This window comes from Podarcis liolepis (assembly GCF_965112155.1).
Source record: "Podarcis liolepis genome assembly, chromosome: 13".
Classification (NCBI taxonomy): domain Eukaryota; kingdom Metazoa; phylum Chordata; class Lepidosauria; order Squamata; family Lacertidae; genus Podarcis; species Podarcis liolepis.
The window spans coordinates 54,692,305-54,719,398 of record NC_139573.1 but is presented as its reverse complement, the minus strand read 5'-3'; the positions used below and the strand labels follow the sequence as shown (position 1 = coordinate 54,719,398).

Below are 27,094 nucleotides of genomic sequence, written 5' to 3'. Positions count from 1 at the left end.
TGTATGTATAATATTTCGGAGCCACCGATCTCGATGGTGCGTCTCTGCGTGTACATACACGAGCTGATCTCGTTCTGGCACTTCCAGCCAGCCATTGTCTTCCACGTCCTCGGACCCCCTGAGCGCCCCGAGCCGCGCGCCCCTTCTGGGCCCGCCGCTCTCCTCCTCCGGCCCGAGAGCCGGGTCGCCCGCACACGTGTGTGCGCGTCCCCACGCCGCGCGGGGCGGGGGGGCGGGGGTCAGGCGGCGCGTCAGGCTCCCATGGCGTCACGATTGACGTCTCGCATTCCAGCCGCTGTATGAAGAGGCCGCTAGGGCTCCTCTCGCATAAATGACGCGCGGCGCGCAGGGAGAGCGGCGAGAGGGAGAGGTGGCGCGCGCGCTGCGGAGCCCGAGCCGGAGCCGGAGCCGCCTTCGCCGCCGACCGACGCGGACGGGCTGGGAGCGGCTGGCCCCGGCGGCCTTTCCGAGCCCGAGGCGCCTCGCTCCGCCGCCCGGCCCCCCGCGCCCCATGCCTCGCGGCGCCGCATCCCCCCCGGACTGCCGCTTCGCCCCAGCCGCCGGCTCCCTGCCCGCCCGCCGCCGCCGCGCCTCACCACAGCGACCACCTGCTGCGGCTTCTCGGGGAACCCGGCGCGGGACGAACTGCATGTAAAGACGGAACCGCCACAGCGCCCCAGTACGTAGGCGAGGCGAGGCAAGGCGCCCCGGCGGCCAGCCCGGCCACTTGCGCGAAGTTTGGGGGCTCGGCTTCTCGCGCCCGGGAAAGCGGCGGCTCCGGGTTGCGCCCGCCGCTCCCGCCGCTTGGCGCTCCGGCCGGCGGCGCTTGGCGTTGTCATGGGGATGGCGCGCGGGGGCTCGGGCGGGCCGGAGGGCGGCGACCTGTCCTGCTCCGGGGCAGCGGAGCTTCCCGGCGGGGGGCGGGCCGGGGGCGCGCGGGGTCCTCCGGGGTGGGCTTCGCGGCGGCGCGGGGAGAGGCGCCTGGTCGGGGCTCGGGGAGAGGCAGGCTGGAGTTGCGCGCGGGGAGCGGCGGCACTTTTCGGCCGGCGAGGAAGTGGGTCGCTCCCTTCTCGGCTCGGCTCGGCTCGGCGGGTCCCTCCCGGTTTGGCGATGGTGGGGAAGCGGAGCGACCCTCTCTCATCCCGGGTCGAGATCCGCCCTCGGCGGCAGGCTGCTCGGGACCAGGCATCCTGCACGTGCCCCTTGCTCGAGACGGCCCCTCGGAAGCAGGTTGTTGGGCGGGTCCGGCGCTGCGGCGAGGCCAGCGCCAGGCGTCGCCCCGGGCTCTCGGGGGGCGAGGCGGACTTGCCCCGGGGCGGAGGCGGGGGTCTTCGCCCTCGTCCGGGGCGCGGCGATGCCCAACCCCTTCGGGGAAGAGCGGGGCGGACGCTGCTGGGGGCAGGAGGCGGATGCCGGGCGAAGAAGGGGCTTTTCGAATGGACAGTGTCTAACTTGAAAGTAAGAAGGATGGCGGGTTTTTGGGAGGAGTGTCCCGGCAGAGGACTCGCCCGGAGCCCCCCATCGGGGACTCCGGAGGAAGGGTTTCCACAGGTGGGACTGGAGTCGCTTCGCTTTTAGAAAGGCGCGCCGGAGGGCTGCCACTTGGATTGCGCGCTCTTGGCGGACCGGCTCCTGGTTCTCCTGCCGTGTTCCAGTCCTTTGAGACCCCGTCGGGCAGTCATTGGGTGGGAGGGCGGGGGCTCAGCAAACTCCCGGGGTTTTCTTCGCTTCCTCCTTGCGAAGTTTGCTTTCGCCTTGCCGGCCCATCCTTCTCTCTGGCCATACCTCTGGCTAACCGGGAAAGAGGGGAGGGGGTGGCAGCCCCCGTCGCCTGTTCAGCTTGCCAAGGGTGCCAGCCCATCCCTTGCCCACTTAGGAACCCGGGGGGGGCGGGCTGGGGGCGCGATGGTCCAGGGTGCTTGGGGGACGCCAGTACTTCGCGTCCTTGGGAGGAAAGTAGGGGCGCCGCGGGCTTGAGAGAGGAGAGTCTCCAGGGGGCGCGGGAGTTTGAGACGTCGAGCCGGGGCAGCCCAGCCGGCCCCTCCAGCCCTGATCCTCGGCTGATGGATGGGCAGCCTGAGCCAAGGAGCCTGGTGGGTCCCCTAAGGCGTCTCTGGTGCTGAGAAGGTGGAAGCGAGCTGCCCCTGGGTCGGGGGAGCTTCTGGCTCTGGGATCGGGCCGGCCCGGGCTTTCCACCGGGCTTTCCACCCCAAGGCGGCCGGGGGCGGTTCGGGGGCCCCGATGTGACTCCTCCGGGCGCGAGCAGGAAGAGCTGCGTGGAGCTCAGTTTGAACTTGGTTGAAAGTTGGTTCCTTGCGCGCCCAGCGGAAGGGGAAAGCGAGGCTCTTCTGGGGAAGGGAGCCCTCCGCCCCCTCGACGGGGTTGTTGGGGCAGAATGGACCGTCTCCGGGCACAGCAGGGAGGCCGCTTAGTGCCCGCGCGTGGGCATCCCCGAGGGCACGATGCCGCTTTAGAAGGGCGCGCCCCCCCTCGAGGAGACGATGGCGAGCAAAGGGAGGTGGCGCTCCGGGGGCGCTTTGCTTTGGCCCCTGGCGCAGGAGGGCCAGGCGTCGGGGGAAGCCCCTGTCTCGGCACACGCCCCCCCCCATGCCGACTCCCCTCGAAGGGCGGGCCGGGGCGCACTTGGACCCTGGACTTTCCGACACCCGAGGCCAGAAATTGGGTCGGGTGTGGCTGCGTCCCGAGCATCCTGGGCTGCAAGATCAGGGGAGCCTTGCGGCAGGTTTCGAGCTGGCCTTTCGCCTGAATAAAAGCGCGTCGGGTGGAGACGGGGGTGGCCGATGCTGCGGACTGGATGTCCCCCTCGAGGGCTCCCCGGACTTGCCTGGACGGCAGGCGCCCGCCTCTCCCCAGACCCCTTCCTCCGGCCCCGGGATCCTCCTGCCCGCTGCCCCCGCCGACTCCCTTGTCTCCGTCTTGCAGAGTCCAGGTCGGAAGAGCCCTCTCCGGGGAGCCCCCGCCCGCCCGACGCCGACGAGCCCGCCCCCGCCGCTCAGCCCGCTGTCCGCACCATTCGGCCAGCAAGTCACCGTCCAGGTAACGGCGCCCAGCCCGGCCGGGGCCTCCCGGGAGCCCGCTGCCCCTTTCCAGCGCGGCTCCTCCGCGCGCCCACATGTCAAGCGGCGACCTTTGCTTTCTTCGGGAAAGCGCCTCTCTCGCGGAACCGGGGCGAAGGGGGCTTTCCTGCCCAAGGAATGGATCTTGCTCAGGGGCTTCTCGTCTGGGTGCAGTCCTGGTCTGGAGGTGGAAGAGGGCGTTTTCCAAAGGAAAGGAAAAGAAACTTGGAGAGAGGTCTCTGAGCCTCCTCTAAGATATACTGTATCTAAAAATTAGATGCGCAGCACACAATTTAAAGTCGAGAGTTTTATTGGGAGTAGTTTTCAGTCAGAAAGAAGGTAGAACGCTCCTGGGTGCATCTTTTAGTTAAAGTAAGCCTCGGTTTTTTTGTGTTTTTTTGCAGTGGCGCTTACTCCCTTAGTAAGTGTTTAGGGTTGCAGCCTGAGTTCTCATTCTTTGCAAATCCCAGCAGTTAAAATCTGCAAAACATATTTTACTATAAACATGAATGTTAAATCTTAAATAACTGTTTGTAGGGCAACTTTCCTTATAGTGGGGCAGCAGTAAACCTGCCAGAACATTTGCAAAGCTAAGCAGAGCCTGGTATGTTTTGTAGGATCCCAACTAGTTACATTGTAAATTTATTTATGGATTTTAATGGAAAAATTGAAATGAAAGCAAGAAGTTGTTTTACAAATTAAGAAAGAGGAGCTGCTATTTAAATGGGGGAGGCCATTATGAGAATTGTGGGTTTGTTTGGTTCCTTTACATTTATTTTGAAATAGACAAGAAGCCTAAATCTCCTGTCATGCATAATAAATATGCAACATACAGTATGGTCTTCCCTTTTACCAAAAGGTCTCTTTTAGTCCTCAAAAACTGATACTAAAACTTGATGATTTAATGTTTTATTGCATGTGTTTAATCTTTTTCACAGTTTCAGTTTCATTAAAGTATCAATGAAAATAACACAAAATAAAATGGTATATTTATTATATTTTATTAAGATTCTTATATGGGCATTTACAGTGCTATCATAGCATTGTTGCTGGTGTTAAAGCTAGTTTGATTTACCTTCACAATAACAAGCTTCAAATTATAAAAATATCAATATGCAGATCCAACAGCAATAACCATTTATCTCTGGTATATGTTCTTCCTTTCTATACCACTGACAAACATTTCCATTTTTCCTCTCTTTTTGTAATGTCTTGATATTTTGATTTCTCCCCTGCCCCCTCCCAGCTTGGGTATTAGGACCTAATTGTTCAGAGCCTACTAGTTCTTCTTTTGCTTCTTGATTGATATATTAAAAATAACTGAAATTTAAACAGTCAAGGGGTTGGGGAGCTGAATTCTGTCGTTATATCATTGGAAAACGCTGAGTAACTCTGCTCACTTGATCCAGCTGCCTGAAAGCCAGTGTTAACTTTTGCACATTATGGGATGTGCAATGCCCACATTCATTCGAGGGGCTGCCACAAATGTGAGGAACTCCTTATGTGGAAAACCTTTCAGGCTGCAACGCTATATCCAGTTACTTTGGAGAAAGTCCCATTGGACTTGTGTATCTTTCATTGCCTGAAACTGAACTGAGAGATAGCACACTAGTCATATGCATGCCTCTTTTTCGTGCGCCCCCTCCCCCCGCACAGAAGTACCGTATTTTTTGCACCATAACACTCACTTTTTTCCTCCTAGAAAGTAAGGGGAAATGTCTGTGCGTGTTATGGAGGAAATGCCTACGGGTGGCATGGCTACGGATTTTCCTCCTCTAAAAACTACGTACGTGTTATGGTTGGGTGCATGTTATAGAGCGAAAAATACGGTATTTTCCAAGTAGAAAATTTGTTTTTTAGGGAGGGAATGTGTTTTAGCTGGACTTGCAATAAAGTAACACAAGGAACAAGTACTGGTGAGAAAACTTGGGAGTTCAGCCATTGCTAATGGACCCTTTCCTCTTTGCCCTTGCAGATATGCCCTGCGTGCAGGCCCAGTACAGCCCTTCGCCCCCTGGCTCAAGTTATGCAGCTCAGACCTTCACCTATGGCTCGGAGTACAACCCCGAGATCATGAACCCGGACTACACCAAGCTGACCATGGAGATGAGCGGGGCTGAGATCAGTGCCACTGCCACCACCTCTCTGCCCAGCTTCAGCACTTTTATGGAGGGCTATGCTGGGAATTATGAGCTGAAGCCCTCCTGCTTATACCAAATGCAGTCCTCTTCGCCTTCCTCTTCCGCAAGCCAGAGGCCCCTTGTCAAGATGGAAGACAGTCGGATGCTTGGCTACCACCCTTCCTTGCCTCCCTCTGCTGATGAAGGCATGGCTGTGAACACCTCCATGTACTTCAAGCAGTCCCCGCCCTCCACGCCCACCACCCCCGGGTTCCCCCCACACCAGGCCCCCTGGGACGAACCGCCGCCACCGCCGCTTCCGCCAGCACAGACCTGCTTGGCTCCTGGCCACCTGATGAGCGCTGCCCCCATGAAAACGGGGCCCGGCCGCTTCCCACTCTTCCACTTCAAGCATTCGCCGCCCCACACGCCACCTGCCGGCACCCACATGTGCTACGATGCCACTTCCTTGAGCCTGCCCATGGGATCGGATAGACCCCCCGCCGGCCAAGCCGCCATGGAAAACCACCCGTACGGGCTCCCGTTGTCCAAGAGAGCAGCCGCCTTAGCCTTCTCGCCGCTGGGTCTCAATGCAGCCGCTTCCAGTCTTCTGGGTGAGAGCAGCGGTAGCAGCAGTGGTCTTCCCTCCCCACCCAGCAGAAGCTCTTCCTCAGGAGAGGGCACTTGCGCCGTGTGCGGGGACAATGCTGCCTGCCAGCACTATGGCGTGCGGACATGCGAGGGCTGCAAAGGCTTCTTCAAGGTAAGAACCGCCAATGTGAGCCCTCCGCTCTCCCCTTCAGCCAGTAGCAGCGTAATCCAATACACGCAGGGCCTGCTATCCCAGTGCTCTTTGTGCAAAAATTCACTTATCTGAGCACGAGGATTTAGTACCCAAACCTCGCTATACATAGTGCAGATTCAGATATTCAAAGAGTCAGACCTGTGTGTAGTGCTGTAAACAGATAAGCAGCCGTAAACAAGTCTCCTTTTTGTGTTTTTCTGGGTTGCGGCACCCATTTCTCCAGAAACCCTGGTTGGAGGAGGGGGAGAGATTTGACAACTAAGAAAACTTTTCCCCTCTTCCTTGCAAGGATTTAGAGGGGTTTCCCAGGTCTTTTCCTCATTTTGGAGTCAAAATTCTGTGGTCAGGAATGCATTCAAAGTCATGACTCGTTATGCAGATATTCGCCTAGCAATTTCCTGAGAACACATTGTGTTTGGAGAGCAGGATCTGTGTGTACGTGTTTAGGTAAAAGTACAGTAAGTCCCATTGTGTTAAGGAGGGTTTAAGGATTGCTACGTGTGTTTAGGATTGCAGCCTTATTTGTGAGGAGGCCCCATTGAAAACAATGGTACTTCTATGTGGATGTGGATTAAAAGCTGCACATTTCAATGGTACAAATTTGGTTGCTTTCCATGGGTCTTGGTTGCATCCAGTTTTCGCTGAATATTGTGTCTGCTCTGAAGCTTTTACATTGTTCATTTATTTATTTTTTAAAAACTGCCCTGCCTGATTTTTCTGGGAAAATGCAAGATAGCTAACAAATCAGTAATGGAACAATATGAAAGTAAGATTCAAAAAAAACCCAAATTAAAGTCAACCACAGAATCAAAATATCAGAAAACTAAAAGCGCATTTGATGATTCCAAAACAGCCATTGAATAAATACAAAACTAAGCCAGCAAATTATTTAATTATAAAGCTATGGGCCTTTTCACCAACCACCTAAAGCGGTATAATGACAGGACCGCCGAATCTCACCCAGCAGTGTGGACACAACAGCAGAGAAAGCTCACTGACACCAGTCTTTCCTCCCAGTGCGGAGAGATCTGAAGCAAGGCCTCAGGTGGTAGTTGGAGCATGACGGAGAAACAACACGTGGAATTAGGCAGCCCTTACAGTCCTCGGGTCCCAAACCGCTCAGGACTCTAAAGGTTAACACCAGTGCCCGACACCAGTGACCTATGGAGCAGACTGGCCAACCACAGAGAATGCGCCTAATACCTTCACAGTGCAATCCTATTCTTGACTTGAAATTAAGTCCCAGGTGATTTCTAAGACAATATATCTGAAATCTATATTTCAGATATATATTGAAAATACACTCTCTCACATTAATGTAATGTAATTAATTGTAATATATACAAATACAGTATATTTCTATGTTTTAATTATATACATTTTATATATTTTATTATACACCACCTTTGTTTCGTGTATAATAAAGTATGTTGGTTGACTTGTTCTGCAAATCATGTTCAGCATGTGAGGTGAAAGGGTAAAGGATTGTACCTCAATGTAGGGAAACAGGCAAATACATCTAAGAGTTTTCTCTTCAAATTCACTAAGCCAAGTGGCCTTAGGCTGAGAACACTTCACCTCTCTTAGGCTCAGTTTCAGGGTGAAAACACAGACCTGTATTTTCTAATAGGACGGAGAAGAGACGTGCTCTCAAAATGTCAAATGAATGTGATATATATGAAACAAATTGTGTGTGCTATACACAGTTGTTTCACATAACATGTTTCCCTAAATATGTTGGTTGACTTGTTTTTCAGACTATGTTGTGTATTTGAGGATGTATAAGGTTGCTTTAGCTCTTGATACTGAAACGTCAGCCTGCCCTGTTTTTCCTTGGGGTCAAGGGACACATGTTGCCAGAGAGTCCTCTTCTGCATGTCCATTGAGAGGAAGAGGCGGGTGTAATCTTCTGCTCATTTCAGTAGGACATGCCCAAAGAAATTGGCCATGCCTTGAGCTCCAAACTTCCTAGAGCCCTTATCAACTGAAGGGATCAATTGCTTTCCTATTGCCTTTGTTGGAAACATGTTTTATATTATGGTCACTACTTAGTGGTAATATATTTGCAGCATATTTATCAGGCTTTTGCTGTTAAAGCCCTAATTTTGGCCTGCACTAAACCACAGAAATCTTCCCTTAGACAGTTGAAACTTGGTTCCTTTATAGCAAGAATTTCCCATACCCAGTATATAATGTGCAAGTTATAGTATAGCAAAGTCACCTACTAGGTTTTAAAAATATGCTGTTATATAAAGACAAGCACATAGCAATCCTTTATATGTTTATTCAGACGTCAGTACTATCGCATCTAGTTGGGCTTCCTTCCAGACAGGATTGCAGCCTTCACTGTTTTTCAGCTCTTGGTTAAAGTAATAAGTAATATTATTAGAAGGAAATAAAAACCCCTTTCATTTTACTTTAGATGTCTGAATACATTACAGTATCTGTTTTCCTCACATTTAACAAAACCCAAGTTTAATCTTAATACTTGAGGTTTGTGTGTTTTTTATGACCCACCTTGCATTTATGGCTGAAAGTTGCTTAAAATTTTTTTTATATTGTATTTCAATGCTGCAACCCATCCTGGGATCTTAGAGTGAAGGGCAGGCAAGAAACAAAAGAATGAAAAAATAGTAAAATAATTCCATGCAAACATTATTTAACCATAGACAGTTAACTCCTTAAAAAAACCCATATATATGAGAAAAGGACTTCAGCTTAACGCTTCCATTCAAATAAATTTGACTGAAAAGTACCTAACTTTGGTTGAATCATGCCCCCTATTTTTAAAATTTTGTTGTGAGCTCATGGTAATACTTGTATAATTTAACTTACAGATTTATATATTGTACATTTGCTTCTCTTTGTGTTTTATATATTCTTTGTTTATGGCAATGATGAATTAAACCAGTTATTTTGATATCTAATAACTGAAGTAGTGAGATAAATCTAAACCAGTTATCTTGATAGCAAGAGAGATCAATCTTCAGGTAATTTTGATTCTATTTTAATAAGGTCAGTAATAATCAAGGGAATGAACCAAGTAAAAATTGTTCTCAGAGGAATATTAAAAGCCCAGATAATACATTCCCCAAAGGTATGATGCGATGACCTGGTAATTTCAGATATGATTTTATCATTTAGGAGTTGGCTGTCTCCTGAGCCCGGCTTCTGAACCACCGTCGATTTTCATTGTCAGTAGCTAACACTAATAAAATTGTTTTTCCTGGAGGCTAGTGTGTTAGGAAATTAATTTTATTTAATTATGTGAATTGCACTGTCACTTTTCACACTGTAATTAAAATGCAACTTGTCAGGTCCCGGCTCACTCTTTCTTGCATTGTATCTTCCTAGAGGACAGTTCAGAAAAATGCAAAATATGTTTGCCTGGCTAATAAAAATTGCCCCGTGGATAAGCGCCGTCGAAACAGATGTCAATACTGCCGATTTCAGAAGTGTCTCAGTGTCGGCATGGTAAAAGAAGGTAAGAGTTTGCTATTATTAGCCTGCACATCAGACTACAAAACGGCTTGAGTGCAAAAGGAGGGACCCTAAAGGAATTGTGATTTTTAGAAATAACAGTGGATGTCCTTGTTTTTACACGTTGCGTAACAATGACTTTACAACAATGACTTATTCCAAATAACATGGATTGTTCAGAGGTTCTTTAGATATGGGAGCAGGAAAGTAGAACTTTGAAAAGGAAGGTGTTCCACACCAGTTATTTAGTCTTCTTTCCTTGCTGTTTTACATAGTGCTTGTTTCATTGAGACTTGTCTCCCTCTATTTGAATAGCCCAATCCTATACATAGCCTAGTTAGAAAAAAGCCCTGATATGTTGAGTGGGGCTTATTGCATTCCACCCTCATCAAATTCATGTAAATACTGCCACTTTCCTTTTCTCAAAATTATTAGGTACTTTATAGACATGAAACAAGCAGATAATATCCTTTTTGCTATCATAATTGATAATAGTGTTTCAAGGCTGCAAGCCTTTTTATCCATTAAATATAGAGATTTATCAGTAGAAGTTTTAATAAATTAATGTTGGGGCTAAATTGAAATGGTAAAGTCACATTTTAATCAATGTGGTTTGGGTTTCGTTTTTTTTAAAATGCTATGTTTAGTTTTGGTTTTTTTCTTGTAAAAGGACATTTCCAAGAAAATATGTTATTTGTTTTGTTGATTAGAAAATAAACTACATTCCCTACACAAAGGAATTGCTGAAAGTACCTTATGACTTAAATGCAACAACAAAATACAAATTAGCAAAACTAAAAAATGGCAGCAGAAGCACAAAGGGTGCTTAAGTCATACTCCAAGAAGACCCAGTGAAATCAGTAGACTGACTTATAAGTTAGTCATGGCTAACTTTAAGGCCACTGACACAGTTGCTGGCAGGCAATATATCCACAGAATCAAAAGCTTTTTAAAAAAAAAAAGTTACCAGTTGTCAGTAGAACCACAAATAAAGAGGCAGAATAACTGAACCCCTTGGGGCGGAGAGTTCCACAGACCACCACCACCACAGAAAAAGCCCTTTCATGTGTTCCCACCAAAGGCAAAGGCAATTTAATATTTGGCTTTCCTCCAGTTATGTGTGGAAGCTATTTTTAACTCCCATCGGTATCTAAAATAATTATACTGAGGGTTGAATTTTGTGTGTATTATTCAATCAGTTGAAAAGCAAATAATTTGTCAGAGCCACTGGCTCGAGTGTCAGACTAGGACCTGGTAGTTCCCTGTCCAACCATTAAGATCCCCGATCTTGGCCAGTCACAATCTCTCGCCATAGCCTACCTTTCAGGGTTGCTGTGAGGATAAAATGGAGGAGAAGCAGGCTCCTTGGGGGAAAGGAGTAAAATAAAGAAGCTTAATGTGCAGGACTTTTGTCTTCTCAGAAGTAAGTCCAATTGGGTTCAGTGGCATTTACTCAGGAAGTGTGTGGCTGCAGCCCTGTGCACACTTAACTGGGAGTAAGTCTCATTGAAATCAATGGGACTAACTTCTAAGTAGACGTATCAAAAATAGCTCTGTAAAACTGTTGAATTGTTGACAGTCTTGTTTTATCTAAAATCATTAATACAGACTGAGCTGAATACTTCAAGAGAAGAGAATTGCCATCTAGTTCATGTTTTCAGTCAGTTACAAGATGTATTTGTCAATATTATATTTCATTTCTATATATGGCTATCTCTTTAGTGCTAATTGCAAATGCAAAAGTATTCGTTTTTAGCAGTGCTGTGGTTAACGCATGACAATCAAGCATGTACAAATTTAAATCATGCAAGACTCATAAAATGCCTGTAATCTCCGCCCCCCCTTGCCTATAAATGTTACAGAATAGACAGGATAGCGCTCTAGTGAATACTGACTATTGGTACAATAAGTGTTGTTGTTGTTTTACATAATCTCCATTTGTGTAACTGCTGTGAACTGAAAACTGCATGTTTAAGGAAGGGAGATCGATAGACAGCTTTCTTGTCTGTTTTGATTTCCCTCGTATTAATTAGGCAAAAAGCTGACCGTGTAATGTTCACGTGTATCTTCTTGGAATTTGCCTCTGAAGACTGATGGTGTGTGTTTTTTCTTTTCTCTCCTGCTTGATCAGTTGTCCGTACTGACAGTTTGAAAGGGAGAAGAGGCCGACTGCCTTCCAAACCAAAGAGTCCTTTGCAGCCCGAGCTTCCTCAGCCCTCGCCACCTTCTCCTCCAGTCAGTATGATGAACGCTCTTGTGCAAGCGTTATCCGATTCCGCACCCAGAGAGCTTGATTATTCCAGAGTAGGTTTTGTGCTTTTCTATATAGAATTAGCTTTTTTGATGACCAATGGCTTTTAGCAAATATATTTGGCCAGCTGATACATAGGATTCTTTACCAACCGTTGTGTTTTAATGTATGAAATACCGGTAAATACCGGATGCAGGTAGAACAAGTGGGTGGTTTCTGGCCGCAGTAATGGGTGCTTTGTGACTGTATAGCATTTTGCCAGAAGTTGTCTGTAGTTGCAGCAATGCTGCAGAATGGTTTCATTTTATTCCTGAAATTGGTCAGGGCTTCATGCATGATTCTGTAATACAGAGAGTAGAAAGTAACAAAAGGAACCCCATTTAATTTAAATGATTTGTGAATCATAAGTGTGTTTCAGTCCAGTCATTTGCATCTTTACTTGGAAGTAAGTCCCCTTAAATCCAATTAGTAACTGTGGTTAGAACCAAGGAGTAAGAAAGACTGGAATTTTCCCGTGGTTTCTCATGTATACCAGCCAGCACTTTTGGACCCAATCTTCCACCATTTCAAAATTTCCATATACAGTAAGCCTGCAGCTTAAGCACATTTAACTTGTGCGCATTCAGCTTTATGCACTTGGCCAAATTGTTAAAAAATTAATTAATAAGAATAAAAATAAAAAAAAATTAGAAAGGGGGCAAGTGGGCACCCAGGTGAAAAGACTTTGGCAATCGCACCCACATCCAATGTGTTTTGACTATATGTGATTTTGGCTTTAGGCACCACGCCCAGAATTTAACCCCTGTGTAAGTTGTGGGCTTCCTGTATCTTAAGCCAGTGTGGTGTAGTGGTTAAGAGCGGTAGTCACGTAATCTGGGAAACCGGGTTCGCGTCTCCGCTCCTCCACATGCAGCTGCTGGGTGACCTTGGGCCAGTCACACTTCTCTGAAGTCTCTCAGCCCCACTCACCTCACAGAGTGTTTGTTGTGGGGGAGGAAGGGAAAGGAGAATGTTAGCCGCTTTGAGACTCCTTAAAGGGAGTGAAAGGCGGGATATCAAATCCAAACTCTTCTTCTTCTTCTTCTTCTTAAGTGAAAGCGAGACTCTGACCTCAGGAATACGCTTTGTTTCTGAAGTGAAAAGCCATCACCTTGAAATGAAAAGATAGCCCACCGCTTGACAAATCCCTAGTCATAAATCTTATCATAATTTTATGCTTTCATTTGGCGTGTTTCATTTGGGATGGTTTGCAATCTGGAGCATTAAAGTTAGTTATGTACACAAATAATAGTTAAAGCTGCCTTGGGGGTGGAGATTGGGACCCAGAACCTAAACATGTTTCCCAATTAACATAATCAGTGGGGCCTACTTCCAAGTAATTTTGGGGGATTGGAGAATAATTTTTTTTTGCATTTTACTCACGATGGTTAGCATCCGCTGCTTTTGTGTAGTTCTAATGCATGAGATTTTTTTGGTGGAGCATCTGTTTACACAGAAGTAGTTTGAGAGTGAGCACTTAAGATTTCAGTTGGATTTCATGAGTCCTATTGCAGAATGCAACTCTTGTTGAGAAGCGTGTGTAAACATGCTGATTATGTTTTAATTGGCAATATTTTGTTCCAAAATCATATTGCTGACCAGCATTTTAGATTTACCTGGGTACATAAACTTTGAGCAGTCAGCACAGCTTAGCAAAATTTTGTTAAATAAAATTCATTTAATATTAACTATTGATAAGTCTTAACTTTTGGCTAAATATGTTTGCCCAGTTTTTCCACATGCCTTACGTAGGGCTGGTTCATCTTTATTAAATACTTTGCAGAATCAATGTGGACACACAACAGTAGTTTCATGACCAGCCAGTATTTTGAGCCAGAGTCATCCTAGATAACTTGAATTGATGATCCTTAGATGCTATACAGTTATGCTTGAATTTATTTTGACTTGCTGCTAATGTTTTAGGGCTGGTATTAGCTTACCCAGCCCATAGCAACAGTATATTTAGAAACTGGCTTTCAAAAAGCAGTCACTAGGAGGAAACCCTTTCAAGGGCATCAGGCCTCATTTGGGTCTCCCACCTGTTTTTACACTGTTCCAACTCCATTTCAGACATGAGCTGCGTCAAGGCGATAAGAATCTATCCCTAAACCATTTTTTTATTCAGACAAAACTCTTGTTGAGCTCAGTGAGAATTCTGCCCCATGCAGTAACTCTGGGAGATCATAAATTAACAAGGAGTGTTTGCCTAGCGCTAAACCTAGGGTTTCAAACCTTCACAAGACTAGAGTCAAAATGACAGCATTTGCAGGGGACCAGCGGCAGGAGGGAAACACTGAGCTCCTTCTCAACCTGCTCATTCTATCCTGCAAATGCCCCCTGGGCAATATATACCCCCACAGTCAGGCTTGAAAACCAAAAGTGAGTCCCAGCTGGAGGTTTGTTTAGTTAGGTATTTTTATACTGCCCTTTACCGCAACAGTCACAGGACAGTGTGCAGCAAACTGCATTGCACTGAACTGGAACTGGAGGGAAGGACTAAGGACCACAAAATATGATTAACATAACTCAGCCTTTTGGGAGTGAATTCCTTCCCCTTCCTTCCTTTTAAAACAACAAACTTAAAATATACTTTTGGATTATTAAGGATATCAAATCAAGCAAACATAGACAGCTTAAAGTTTAATTAGTAATATGGCAGATGAGACAGGCACAACCCTCCCAATTTAGTAGGAACTAAATTCAGAAGTTTTACATTTACATTTCTGATGTTTACATTGGTGACATACTTAATAGACAATATGCTAGCTTGGGCCACATTTGTGTGTTTTTTTATTTTCATCAGTTTCTCTCTCTCTGATAAACAGTTGGCAACCTTTTAACTCCCCTTCCTTTTATATACAATTAATAAAATTTCTGCAACACATTTCTACACCAGATATACTCTCAATCAACACACAATCTCCACTAAAGTTTCCAAGCGCCACCTGCCATTTACTGGAGTGGTTTACACCATGGTAGACAGCAGGAGCTGGGTGGGCCTCTGAACCCCCAGAATCTTTGGGGATCTGCACTGTTAAGCCTCTTGGGGAGACAAAAAACAAAAAACAACAACTTTGCTGTGTTTCCATACTAAATTGCCTTTAGTTCACAAGAATTCAGTTGTGCTTCTTTCTTTCTCGTGGCACTATTTTTATTGGTTAGGGAGGACAAAAGATATTAGCAGGGCTGCCAGGTTGCAACTTGCAAACCAGAGATCACACCTTTTACCATTAATGCATTTGAGTTCTTGCCACCCACCCCCTTGCTTCCCAGATCTCATTAGTCACCCTCTTCCCCTCATCTGCTGTAGGGGGCAGGGACTGAGGTTCTGCAAATTGCAGCAGAAAGGCGAAGAGGAGCTATGGGACCTGGGAAGGATGCGGCAAGAGAGTAACAGCAGCACTAATCTCTGCCACTGCGCATATGCATTTAGGTTTCAAGTTCAACCTGCAAAGAAGCTGTGCTGATAACAAATATCACTTTTATCTGCTTAGAAAATAAATATTTTTAGGCAAGCAATTTATTATGGTCACAGGCCAGTAAAATTCAGTACAAAGAGGCACAACATCTAGTAACAAATACAGCCAGCAAGTTTTTTTAAAATAAAAAAAGGCATCATGGTTGGGGGAGAACCTGTCAACCCTCTTGGAGACACAAGAGGATACATACATTTCAGTACGTTTCTTTTGTAGCACCCCCCTCCCCAGCCACTTAATTTTTTTACACTCGCTAATTACAATACATATCCAGCTGTCATCCTGGCATACAAACTTACAGGTCATTTATATATTCCCTGCTTAACCGTGGAGTCCTAAAATGGAGGGGGAATGCAAACATGAAGGCCACTTAATCAACTTGTCCAGCAGAACTCCAGCTCCCATCAGCACCAGCCATGGTGGTCATTGGTCAGGGATTGTGAGAGTTGCAGTCCAGTGATTTCTGGAGGGCTTCAGGCTCCCCATCTCTGATTAAGTATTCAAGCTCCTGTTTGTAGATCTATCAAATGGGAATGCTAACATGTTTGTCAAGAAATATTATTTGTGGAAAGCTAGTGAAGAGTTGGTTTTTAAACTTTCAGACAAAAATATATTGTCAAGGGGAAATCTGAAGTGGGCCTTTGTCCCTCAATATGGCAGTAATAAGTTGTGCAGCCCTGCTCTTCAAGAATGTTTCAGGTCATTCCAGTTTTCTTTTAACTTCTCTTGACATTCGTACAAAGGTTTCACCTGAGTGGAATCCTCCAGATTTCCCCCTGAATTTCACTTTAGATTAACTTCTCTGGCAACTCTGTTGGTACGCAGTATAGCTTGGCCTCACAGTTGTATATCCTGTAGCTGTAGTAGAACATGCTTTTAAAAGGCAGAGATGAAGAATTAGGAGATAGTGGAAGGTGATGGGAACTGATCTGCAAGTAATTGAAGGAAATGGGATGTGGGGAATGGTAACATCATTCTTCTAAGTCGGGGTGGCCTTCCTGTGGCTTTCCTTGACGTTGCTGGACTCCTAGCTCCCCTTGGCACTGGCTGCCGCAGTTGGGATCAGGAAAACTTTCCTACAACCCACAAAGTAATTGATCCTACAAATTTAGAGACGAGAACTTGAGATGGGGTTTTAGGCAAAGCAAAACCCAGGTAACGCACAGTGTGCATTTCCACCTCAACATTTTAGCATTAGTACGCATTTGCTCAAACATCACTTTCACATTGTTATAAAAGAGCATGTCTAATGGCCCTTTTGAGCGATGCGAATGCCAGACTGCCCATGAGGCAAGGTGAGGTGACTGCCTCAGATGGCAGGATCCACAGGGGCAGCAGATCTGGTCTCCAAAGACCAGATCACCCACTACAGCGCCACAGCAGCTGCCGCGTGCTCCTTGGAAGCCAAACCCACCCTATTCTTGATGAAGATCTTCACTCCCCTTTTCTTCCCGGGTGAGGAGAGTGCCATTCTGTGGTTTATCTCAGGTGCCAAAATGTCTTGGGGCCAGCCCTGTCAAGTGTTTGATGGAAAAAATCATGTTCTAGATTAGTTTTTTGGGAGTACTATACTACCAGTCATTCCGTGGGGTAGATTAGTTTGAGCCAATAGCCCAGAGTCACCCAGTACGCTTTATGGGCAAGCAAATGTGTTAAACCCAGATCTCCCTTGCCTTTCCAAATCTCTACTTTTAAGAACTGTTTGCTTTCCCCTTCTCCCTCCCACTCCCCTTTCCTTACACGTTGTATCTTCTTAGATTGTGAGCAGGAGGGCAGGAACTGCCGCAACTGCTCCAGGAGCCTTTTCGGCTAAAGGGCGAAGTACAAATATATAAGTAAATAATACATAAAGTCCACGCCAGCTCTTATAACCATTTTAGTTTCAGAGAGACTGTCATGGCAGCAAAGCGGGCTGATTAAAGGATGCTTTTGATTGATACAACTCTCATGTAAGAGTCAGGAAGCCCAGAGGCATGGTTTAGGAGTTGAGGTGCTTATGAATTGTCATATTTACTGTGTCTGTGTAGAATAAGCATTCAGAGCTGCACATATAAAAACAAAGCACACCTGACAATTTGTATAAAATCTGCTTTTGCTTGGCAGAAAAGAGGTTAAGAAGAATACTGTGATATTTCTCAAAAACGTATTTCCCCTTTTCTCTTTTCAAAAATAATTTTCATTCTAGTACTGTTCCACTGAGCAGACTTCTACAGGTACAGACGCAGAACATGTGCAACAATTCTATAATCTTCTCACTGCCTCCATTGACATATCCAGGGTCTGGGCAGAAAAAATCCCAGGATTTACAGACCTCCCAAAGGAAGATCAAACTCTACTCATAGAATCAGCGTTTTTGGAGCTCTTTGTATTGAGAATGTCCATCAGGTAAATCTGAGGTTCATTTTGTCGAGATGTCATGACTTATTAATATTTTAAAATATAACTGTGACGTCATTAACTCTGTTGTTTCTAAAACTATAATAGAGAGCTGTGCAAGTTGAGCTCTGCCTTTGGAATAGGCAGGATCTCTCGGCTGACATGTGTCAGTCAGACTTGTTTACTTGGTCAAGGGCTTAATTCGCGTGCCAAGTAAATTATGAGTCAAGAAAAGATTCCCCAGGATAATTGGAATTCTTTATCCCTTCTCTGCGTGTGGTTTTTTTTTTTCTTGGCATGACTTTGTAAAAGTTGCTTTGATTGTGCAGAGGTGGGTAAAGGAAAGTTGAGTGCAAACATGATAGAAGTGTCCCATAGACATTTACTGCAAGCATGACTGAAGGACTCCCATTAAAACACAAATAAACCCTTCTCCCTACATACGCAAAATTAGACGCGCAGGAGAAGGGTTCTTGCATGTTTTTTCAGGGATTTGCAACTCAGCTGAAATGAGATTACTATGTGATCGGCTTTTTTTGTAGACCTGCCCCAAAGATTTAGTCTTGCCAATCCATTTTATTCAGACTTCTTTCCAAGTAAACATGTACTAGTGTGCAAATGATGTGCTGTTAACAATGGCACATACCACTCTAACAACGTTCATAATGTGTGTCTTTTTACATTCAAGATCTGACACTGCTGAAGATAAATTTGTTTTCTGCAATGGACTTGTGCTTCATAGACTTCAGTGCCTTCGTGGATTTGGGGAGTGGCTCGACTCAATTAAAGACTTTTCCTTAAATTTACAGAGCCTCAACCTTGACATCCCAGCCTTAGCATGCTTATCAGCTCTAAGTATGATGACAGGTAAGAGCACTTTCAATTTTAAAAAATCTCTTGAGTTTAAAAAAATATCTCTGCAAATATTTTTTAGAGATAATAAGGTGTTTCAGGAAGTGCCCATCCACTTTTACAATATTCTAAAAAGATATGTCATTCTTAAAAAGGTAAAGGGACCCCTGACCTTTAGGTCCAGTCATGGTCGACTCTGGGGTTGCGGCGCTCATATCGCTTTATTGGCCGAGGGAGCCGGGGTACAGCTTCCGGGTCATGTGGCCAGCATGACTAAGCCGCTTCTGGCGAGCCAGAGCAGCGCACAGAAACGCCGTTTACCTTCCCGCCAGAGCGGTACCTATTTATCTACTTGCACTTTGACATGCTTTTGAACTGCTGGGTGGGCAGGAGCAGGGACCGAGCAACAGGAGCTCACCCCGTCGCAGGGATTCGAACCGCCGACCTTCTGATCAGCAAGTCCTAGGTTCTGTGGTTTAACCCACAGCGCCACCCGCGTCTCGTGTCAATCTTAAATGCTTGCAAAGGCTAGACTGACAAGAGTTGCAATAGTGAATTATTCCAGTTCATAAAACCCTTACTGCTATGTTTCCCTTGAGATCATTTTCTCTGTGATATTTCACTTGCCGAAAAATTGCATTACACGTTCTCAGTCCTGTAAGTTTCTGGCATTATTTATTCGTTAACTGATACTTTTTTGTGTTCAGTCAGAGGCAAATCATAGGCTGCAGTAAATACTTCATTGGAGAAAGGGCTTTCTTGCTAAGAATGTGACTTGTGTTCAGTCCTGATCAAAGTTAGTCTGCCTAAATTCCTGTGAAATCAATGATGTGTTGGAATAAGTCCTGGATTTCAGCTCTACTGATCTTGGGCCAAATCATGCCACTTTCATTTGGAATTGTGTAGCAGGCAAGAAATGCCGTAACACAACAACACTCCCTGCAGGCTTGTGGGTGAGCCACTCCTCTCTTGGGGGTTGTGCGTTCAAGACAAGTACTCCTAACCCAAATCAGACCATGAGCCCACTACCAGGTCCACCTTGTTTGGATAAAGCTTTAGCCTGTTGTATCCCTTGCAACAGATGAAGCAGAGACCCTTGCTTTCCACTGTCTCCCTAGAGATGCATGGAAGCAATCCTAGCATCAGAATCTTGATGCCTCCGCTGCCCAAATCTCTAAGTGAGATTTTGTCTGCGGCTTCCTATAGAACAAGGGTCCTGCTTCTAGGTCTTACTCTCCAGGAACAAGCAAAGCCCCTAGGTTCCCAAAACCATTTGCAGAAGAATAAACCACAGAGCCTAGGGCTTGCCAATCAGAAGGTTGACAGTTTGAATCCCCGTGACGGGGTGAGCTGCCGTTGCTCGGTCCCTGCTCCTGCCAACCTAGCAGTTCGAAAGCACGTCAAAGTGCAAGTAGATAAATAGGTACCGCTCCGGTGGGAAGGTGAACGGCGTTTCCGTGTGCTGCTCTGGTTTGCCAGAAGCGGCTTAGTCCTGCTGGCCACATGACCCGGAAGCTGTACACCGGCTCCCTTGGCCAGTAAAGCGACATGAGTGCCGCAACCCCAGAGTCGTCCGTGACTGGACCTAACAGTCAGGGGTCCCTTTACCTTTACTGTGGTATGAAAATCTGCCGAGGGGTCCAGGAGAACCAACAGGATTGAAGTTTCCCCCTGGAATGACTCCCAGGGCAAGGGAGGCTGTCCTTTTCTGGCCCGAGGGCTAGGTCACATGGGCTGCCAGCCACCCTTCCATGCCAGCAGTGGGGGTGGCCATTGCAGACGCACACGTGCTCTTTACATGCAGCACACACACTTCATCAGACATGCCGCCTCTCAGAACTCTCTCTCTCTCAGACAAGCAGTTCTTGGCAGGTCACCTTCAGCCTCACGGGCCACTGGCTTACTGTCCCTGTAAAAGAAAACGTGGTGAAGCGTGTTCTCCATAATAGAGAGCACGTGTTGCGGTGGGGGCCAAAAAGGCCACCCCACTGTTGTTGGGCATATTGGCCACATGCTGTGATTGGGCAAGGAGTGTTGCTGGGGAGAATGTTATGTTGCTAAAGTGTGGGAGGGGTCAGAGGTCTTAAATACAGGGCTCGCAACCTGGGGGCTTCTCTTGGGCTGCGTGCACCGGATCATGAAAAGGGGGGGGGTTCGTTGTCCTCTGACCTTGCTATGCCTGTCATGGGGTCGTCTGCCTTGGGGCAGGGGCCTGGTAGGAATTTTGTCCATTTGGCTGATTGGCTGGGGCCATTTGGTTTTTGCCTACTCCGTAGCAAATCGTCACAACTTGTAAGGTTGGCGGTTAGGCATTGGTTCAAATTGGTTGGTGGAGGGGTAAGTGCCTACCCCTCCAATGGTGGTGCGGAAAAGGAATTCCGTTAAAGGCATCCAGGGGCTTGCAATCCCTTTCGTCCTAGTCCCTGGCATCGGACTTGGGCCGTGCAAGCCCCAGGGGGCATGAGGGTGAGAGATGTCCAGCTTCATTTCTCCCCAATATGGTTCTCCCTGACTGGCTTCCACTGGAATCCGGAGGTCAGTTCTGTCCCTGGGGCAAGGGCTTCCGCTGGAATCCGGAGGTCAGTTCTGTCCCTGGGGCAAGGGCTTCCGCTGGAATCCAGAGGTCAGTTCTGTCCCTGGGGCAAGGGCTTCCACTGGAATCCGGAGGTCAGTTCTGTCCCTGGGGCAAGGGCTTCCACTGGAATCCGGAAGTCAGTTCTGTCCCTGGGGCAAGGGCTTCCACTGGAATCCTGAGGTAAGTTCTGTCCCTGGGGCAAGGGCTTCCACTGGAATCCGGAGGCAGTTCTGTCCCTGGGGCAAGGGCTTCCACTGGAATCCAGAGGTCAGTTCTGTCCCTGGGGCAAGGGCTTCCACTGGATTCCAGAGGCCAGTTCTGTCCCTGCGGCAAGGACAGATAGTCGTAACCAGTGCCTAAGCAACCACTCACGTGTGTGTATTTAAATAAAGTTGTGGCCAAATTCATGCCAAAAACCTTAAACAAAAATTGATGTGTGAAGTGTGAGTTATTGGGGGTGGCCTGGGGGACCTTGATGCGCAACTTTCTCTTCCCAGGCAATATGGTGCAGAGTACCAATTAGCAGGAGAGATAAAAAACTCCTTCCAGTAGCACCTTAAAGACCAACTAAGTTAGTTCTTGGTATGAGCTTTCGTGTGCATGCACACTTTTTCAGATACACAGTGTGCATGCACACGAAAGCTCATACCAAGAACTAACTTAGTTGGTCTTTAAGGTGCTACTGGAAGGAGTTTTTTATTTTGACTATGGCAGACCAACACGGCTACCTACCTGTAACTAGCAGGAGAGAGAAAGCAACAGTCAAGGAGGGCTACCTCTCCAGTTGATGGGCTTCCTGGAAGCTTCTCCGGAAAACCTTATAAAGGCCTAGAAGGACCTTCTTATGTTTTCCATATCTGTTACCACCTACCGTTTGCCACAAGTTTGGTGGAAGGTGGAGTATAGGGAAAGCTTTTCTTAAGAGTCAGGGTTTTCTAATATAGCACTTTACACAACGCAATAAAATCTTTTTTTCCCAGCCCTGAAATATCTGGCTTGGAGATTGCTTTCTCTCCAGCCCTTTTTACAGGTAAATAAGCTGCAAAAAGTAGAAGATAATCAAAATAGCAAAGCTTGGTTGAGGTGCTTTTCATTTCTTAGAAGAGTGTCTGAATTCCTGATGGAATTCCAGGCCTAGCACTGATGGAGCTCACAGTGGATATTGATCTCCACTTGAATTCACTGAATAAATAATGGTTGCCATAGTTATAGAGTATTCACAACTGGTAGGGAAGCTGGGAGATCTCCAAAACACCTTCTGTGACAGTTCTGCCATCAAATCCGCCAATGAAACTATGACACTAAAATTATGTATACATCATCTAGATCCCTTTCTCTTCACCTGTGGCCACATAAACATTTTGGTCTCTTAACTGGAGAAGGCATTTTTAAAGACGTTAGTGGTGTTTTAAAACCAAACTACTGCTTGTCTTTAACTGCCACACTTCACCCTGACATTCACATCTCAATACTGTAGTCAGTGGCGTAGCGTAGGGGGTGCAGGGGGGGCCGGCCGCACCGGGCGCAACATCTGGGGGTTAGGGTTAGGGGGCGCAAATCCATGGGTTAGGGGGCGCAAATCCACAGGTTAGGGGGCACAAATTACTTGCCTTGCCCCGGGTGCTGACAACCCACGCTACGCCACTGACTGTAGTTACTATGTAATGTAGTTAGTAATGAGCAGCCTTTTAGTATAAATAAGAGGAGCTGGCAAATTGATCATAAAACATGGGTGCTCACTTGCGTTCTCTCCTGTTGCTTTGCAGAACGACATGGCTTAAAAGAACCAAAGAAAGTGCATGAGCTATGCAACAAGATCATGAGCAGCTTTAAAGATCACTTGGCCTTCAGCTGCCAAAGCAAAGGACAACTTTTTGAGCCTGTGGAGTCCAAAGTGCTGGGGGTCCTTGCTGACTTGCGCTCCCTCTGCACCCTCGGACTGCAGCGGATCTTTTACCTGAAGTTGGAAGATTTGGTGCCGCCTCCTTCCATTATTGACAAACTGTTTCTGGATACCTTACCATTCTGAGGTTCAAATTACCCTCGTGAAGGGCAACTGTCTACCAGAGCAGGCAAAAAAAAAAAGACTGAAAACTTAATGCTAACAATGCTGCTCTCATTTAACCGGCGGAAAAAGCAATCTCAGCCCTGAGCATTGGACTTCGCCTAATGAATTTCCTTGCAAGCTGCCTAAAATGTATCTACAGGTCTGGAGCTAGGAAACTGGAGAGAGGGAGCGTTGAGTGCAGTTTTTGTTTTTTAATCACTAATATGGCACTTTTGAACGATGCTACCCCAGCAGGAAAAAATCTATTGCATAGCACCTCATCTTAAGTGGTGAGCAGAAAATTGTAGATGCTGTGTGTTTGAAAATAGTAGTGTTTGAAAACAGTAACAATGGCAAATTGTTCATGCAGGTAGTATGTCTTTTATAGTTTATACCTTTAGCATACTTCCTGTACCAAGGGCACATTAACCTGGCACAAATGAAAAATTCTCTCTCTTTTTTTCTAATGTTGATTCATGTTTCGTATCAATCTGATATAGCAAAATGACAACGGCTGTTAACTCCCATGGTCAAGTGCAATTTTAAAAGTCTTGTTTGTTAATTATAATTTATTTTAATATAAAAAGTAAATGGAAATAGCAAGAGTGAGGGGGGGGCATAGTTTTTACATGCACTAACTTCCATGATAAAGTTTCCCAAACTTTGAATCCATGTAACATGACTTACTAACATGCCAATATGGGGGTGGGGGTGGAGTGGAGTGGAAAGGCAGGAAGGAGCAATTTGTGATGAGGCCACATTCTTACGAAGTAAGTCACGGTGCATAGCAACCGAAAGGGTCAGCACCATGCATAGTTACAGTTTAGAACTGAATTTAGCAAATTGATTAGTAAGGATACAAGACAGTTTGGAAGAAGAACAAGTCTTGTAAAAAAATAGTCTGAATGTAAATGCTAGAAGGGGTTTAGTGGGCTGCATTTTAAACATTCCGTGTATGTACTCCCTATTTTGTATGTTTATACTGTTGATGCTATATTAATATGAAACTATTTGTTGCATAGTGTCTTTATTTGTATAAATATTTGCATGCATAATATATTGTAAAACTTCGCCTGTATTTATTGCAATGACTGCCAGCTCCTGGGAGCCGCGTTACACAGATCAACGAAATAGTGCGTTCACACTGATTCAGTTGAGTGTGGGTAGTTCACACACACATATGTGCGCATTTCTATTAACCAGCTGTATATAAAATTCATCCTTCCACAAGTCAACTTTATCTTACTGTTTTATTTGCAGTGACTTTTAAGGCAGTACAATTTAGCACTTTGGTATTAAAATTTTTTGCTCATGTTTGGTAACATAAATAATATTTAAATATTTTAGTTCTTTACAAAAAAAGAGATTATATGCACTGTATTAAGTTAAGATTGGTCATTTTGCTAAAAAGACGAAGAAAAGAAAACGTTTTGAATGTCAATTTCATGCCCCAGTATCTTTTTTTGTTAACGGTCTACAGTAATTTTGTATTTTTAAAAAAAACTGTATAGAAATTAAATTATACAATCAAACAGATGCCAAATTAACTGCCTAATAGATGCATTGGACAACCTAGATATCAAGTTATTATCTCACTTTTAAAAAGGCTGGTATTTTATCTTTATATTTGGGTGTGCTTTTGGGGGGAAACATATTATTCTCAAGGCTGGTAATGGTATCAACAGGAAAAGTTATATTATAAGTTATATTTTCAGTTTTCCTTCAGATATTTTAAAAATTACTGCTTTTTTAGTATTGACTTCATGGGCTAACAGAATAGCATGATTAAATATCTGAGGAAACAGCTTTTTATTGCAGGTAAATTTTACTTGCTGAACTGTAAAGCAATCGTTTTTTGATTTTGAATTCATGCACCCAATCGGAAGAGAATTTAAAAGGCATGCTAATGTGTTTGCCACATGTGCAAAATATATAACTCACTAGAGGTAATAAGAACCTCTGACAGTAATTTAATTTTTCACTTTCATTCTCTTTCTGGAGACACACAAACCGCAGTTCTCATTTGGCAGTAAATGGAATATGAAGGGTGTGTTTTTTTTATAATAATAGGCAAACAAAGTTTATTAGAAATAATATGCTTTTGTAGTTGTAAGAATTTTTTTAGTTAATATATTTTCAATATTCAAATAAAATGCAAACATTTTTGAAAGTTTGTGGTACAGAATTAGTTCAAAACACTTCTCAGAATCCCTTCTCCATTCAGTTAATTTCTGAGATGTCCAAATTTCCGGGGCTCAGAGACAGTGATGATAACTCATCCATGGCATAATAAATATTCCCACAGTTAAATTTCCTGTGATCATTTGTGTTTCAGTTCCATAGATTTTTTTTGGGGGGGGGGGAGATCATCTTTGTTACCTATGGATAATTATTTTTTTAAGTTGATCAGTTTGTTCATACAGGATAGTCACTGACAAATCTCAAGAGTGAAAAACGAAACGAAATGCGAAGCCAGTTCTGCTACTCCTTTTCTTAGAAACTTCTCAGTGTGAACATGCCTTGTTTCATATACTAAAATCAGGAATATTACAGCTGTTAATGGAGAGTGCCTTGTTTTTATTTCTATTTCAGATAACAGAGTGCTTCAGAAGTTTTCTGTTCCTCTAACAGCAATGCTTCTGTTTTGTGAATGTGTTAACCTGTAGGGTTGAAAGAAATGCTCTTCTACATATCCGGTGTAAATTAAAATGATTAAATTGAATTAACTTTTCCCCCAGAGGCCCTATTTGTATTGAATTTTGCTGAATTATGATGTGATTTTTTTTTATCTCTTAGATCTGCTGTGGTTTAAAACCTGGGAGCAAGCTTAGAACACTGAAAAATTAGCAGGAACTTGGTTTGCGTATCTTGAGAAATAAATCATTGCATTGAAAAGCGTAGCCTCTTGATAACCTCACTATTCAGTATAGAGGATATATATGCAGCATGTGGGCTTTCATTTTTTCATTTTTTATTTTACTGACTTGGTTTTTTCTGCTATCGTAAGTCCTGCCAGAGAAGTGGGGGAAGCATAAGTAGTTTGTGTTTTTTAGACCACCAGTTCAGCAGTTTAATGTCCATAACACACACATTATTTTTGTGCATCCATAAGAATGCATGATCTTTGACCAGGACATGAGAAACAGTTGTTTCTACTGATTTCCACCACACCTGACCAGCAGAATATGTGTTAATATAAGCTTTCTCATTATTAATTCATTTATTTAAAGTGAATTAAGAATTAGAAAGCTTATATCAATACACATATTTAAAATCAAAGCATGATTGCCAAAAGTATTTAAAAATGTACAGCCCACTTTCCTTTTGAAATGTGCTATGGGGAGTACCTCATGATTTGACTTACTTATTTTGTGCAGTGCTAAAATTGTTTATATGCGAGTAACTTTCCACAGTTCTGTCACATTGGACCTGCCCAAGAATATTCGGATTAATCAGTACTTGTAATAACTAACCTTGGTGGGGGGGATATCCCCTGTTTGTGCAAAGGGCTGCAAACCCAAGAAAAATAAAAAGGAATCTCAGGATGCTATGAAGATGAATGGTGAGCCTTGCTTCTAATCTTAACCCAAGCAAAGACTGGGACATTCCTAAAAAATATACCTCAAACCTCTTCCTTGCCCCAGATACTGGAGTCAGTGGGCCTGAATGTCATTTACATCAGACTGTAGTGACATCAAAAGTGACATACACAAGACTGATGTCAAATGCTAATAATATAATTGACAGTTTGGGATATACCAGATTTTTCTTAGCCCTTAAGCAGTCTTAGATTTTGCATTTACCGTTGCAATTTAAACTTGAGATGGCTTCGCTTCACTTTTAACACAGGAGTATTACTATAAAAGGGACGCAGGTGGTGCTGTGGGTTAAACCACAGAGCCTAGGACTTGCCGATCAGAAGGTCGGCAGTTCAAATCCCCGCGATGGGGTGAGCTCCCGTTACTCGGTCCCTGCTCCTGCCCACCCAGCAGTTCG

At 45.1% G+C, this 27,094-nt stretch overlaps 1 protein-coding gene and 1 long non-coding RNA gene across 7 annotated transcripts; both read left to right on the top strand.

Annotated features, from left to right (window-relative positions):
- Positions 1 to 283: 283 nt before the first annotated feature.
- NR4A3 (nuclear receptor subfamily 4 group A member 3) lies at positions 284 to 25,993 on the top strand (the record flags this gene model as incomplete). Of its 6 annotated transcripts, none has more annotated exons than XM_083473235.1 (8): positions 284 to 679; positions 2,944 to 3,057; positions 5,053 to 5,960; positions 9,357 to 9,486; positions 11,614 to 11,786; positions 17,434 to 17,633; positions 18,313 to 18,491; positions 22,818 to 25,993. In XM_083473235.1, the coding sequence occupies 6 exons, from the start codon at positions 5,055 to 5,057 to the stop codon at positions 23,078 to 23,080; spliced, it is 1,851 nt and encodes a 616-aa protein (XP_083329361.1). In that variant the 3' UTR covers positions 23,081 to 25,993. The 6 variants fall into 6 exon arrangements, with proteins under 6 accessions (XP_083329361.1, XP_083329362.1, XP_083329363.1 ...); XM_083473237.1 differs by having other exon boundaries at positions 361 to 679; positions 11,614 to 11,717; XM_083473238.1 differs by having other exon boundaries at positions 363 to 679; positions 18,434 to 18,491.
- On the top strand, positions 11,793 to 13,460 carry LOC310692437. Its single transcript, XR_014518812.1, has 2 exons — positions 11,793 to 12,577; positions 12,836 to 13,460. It is a non-coding gene; the product is annotated as an uncharacterized lncRNA (long non-coding RNA).
- Positions 25,994 to 27,094: the final 1,101 nt, after the last annotated feature.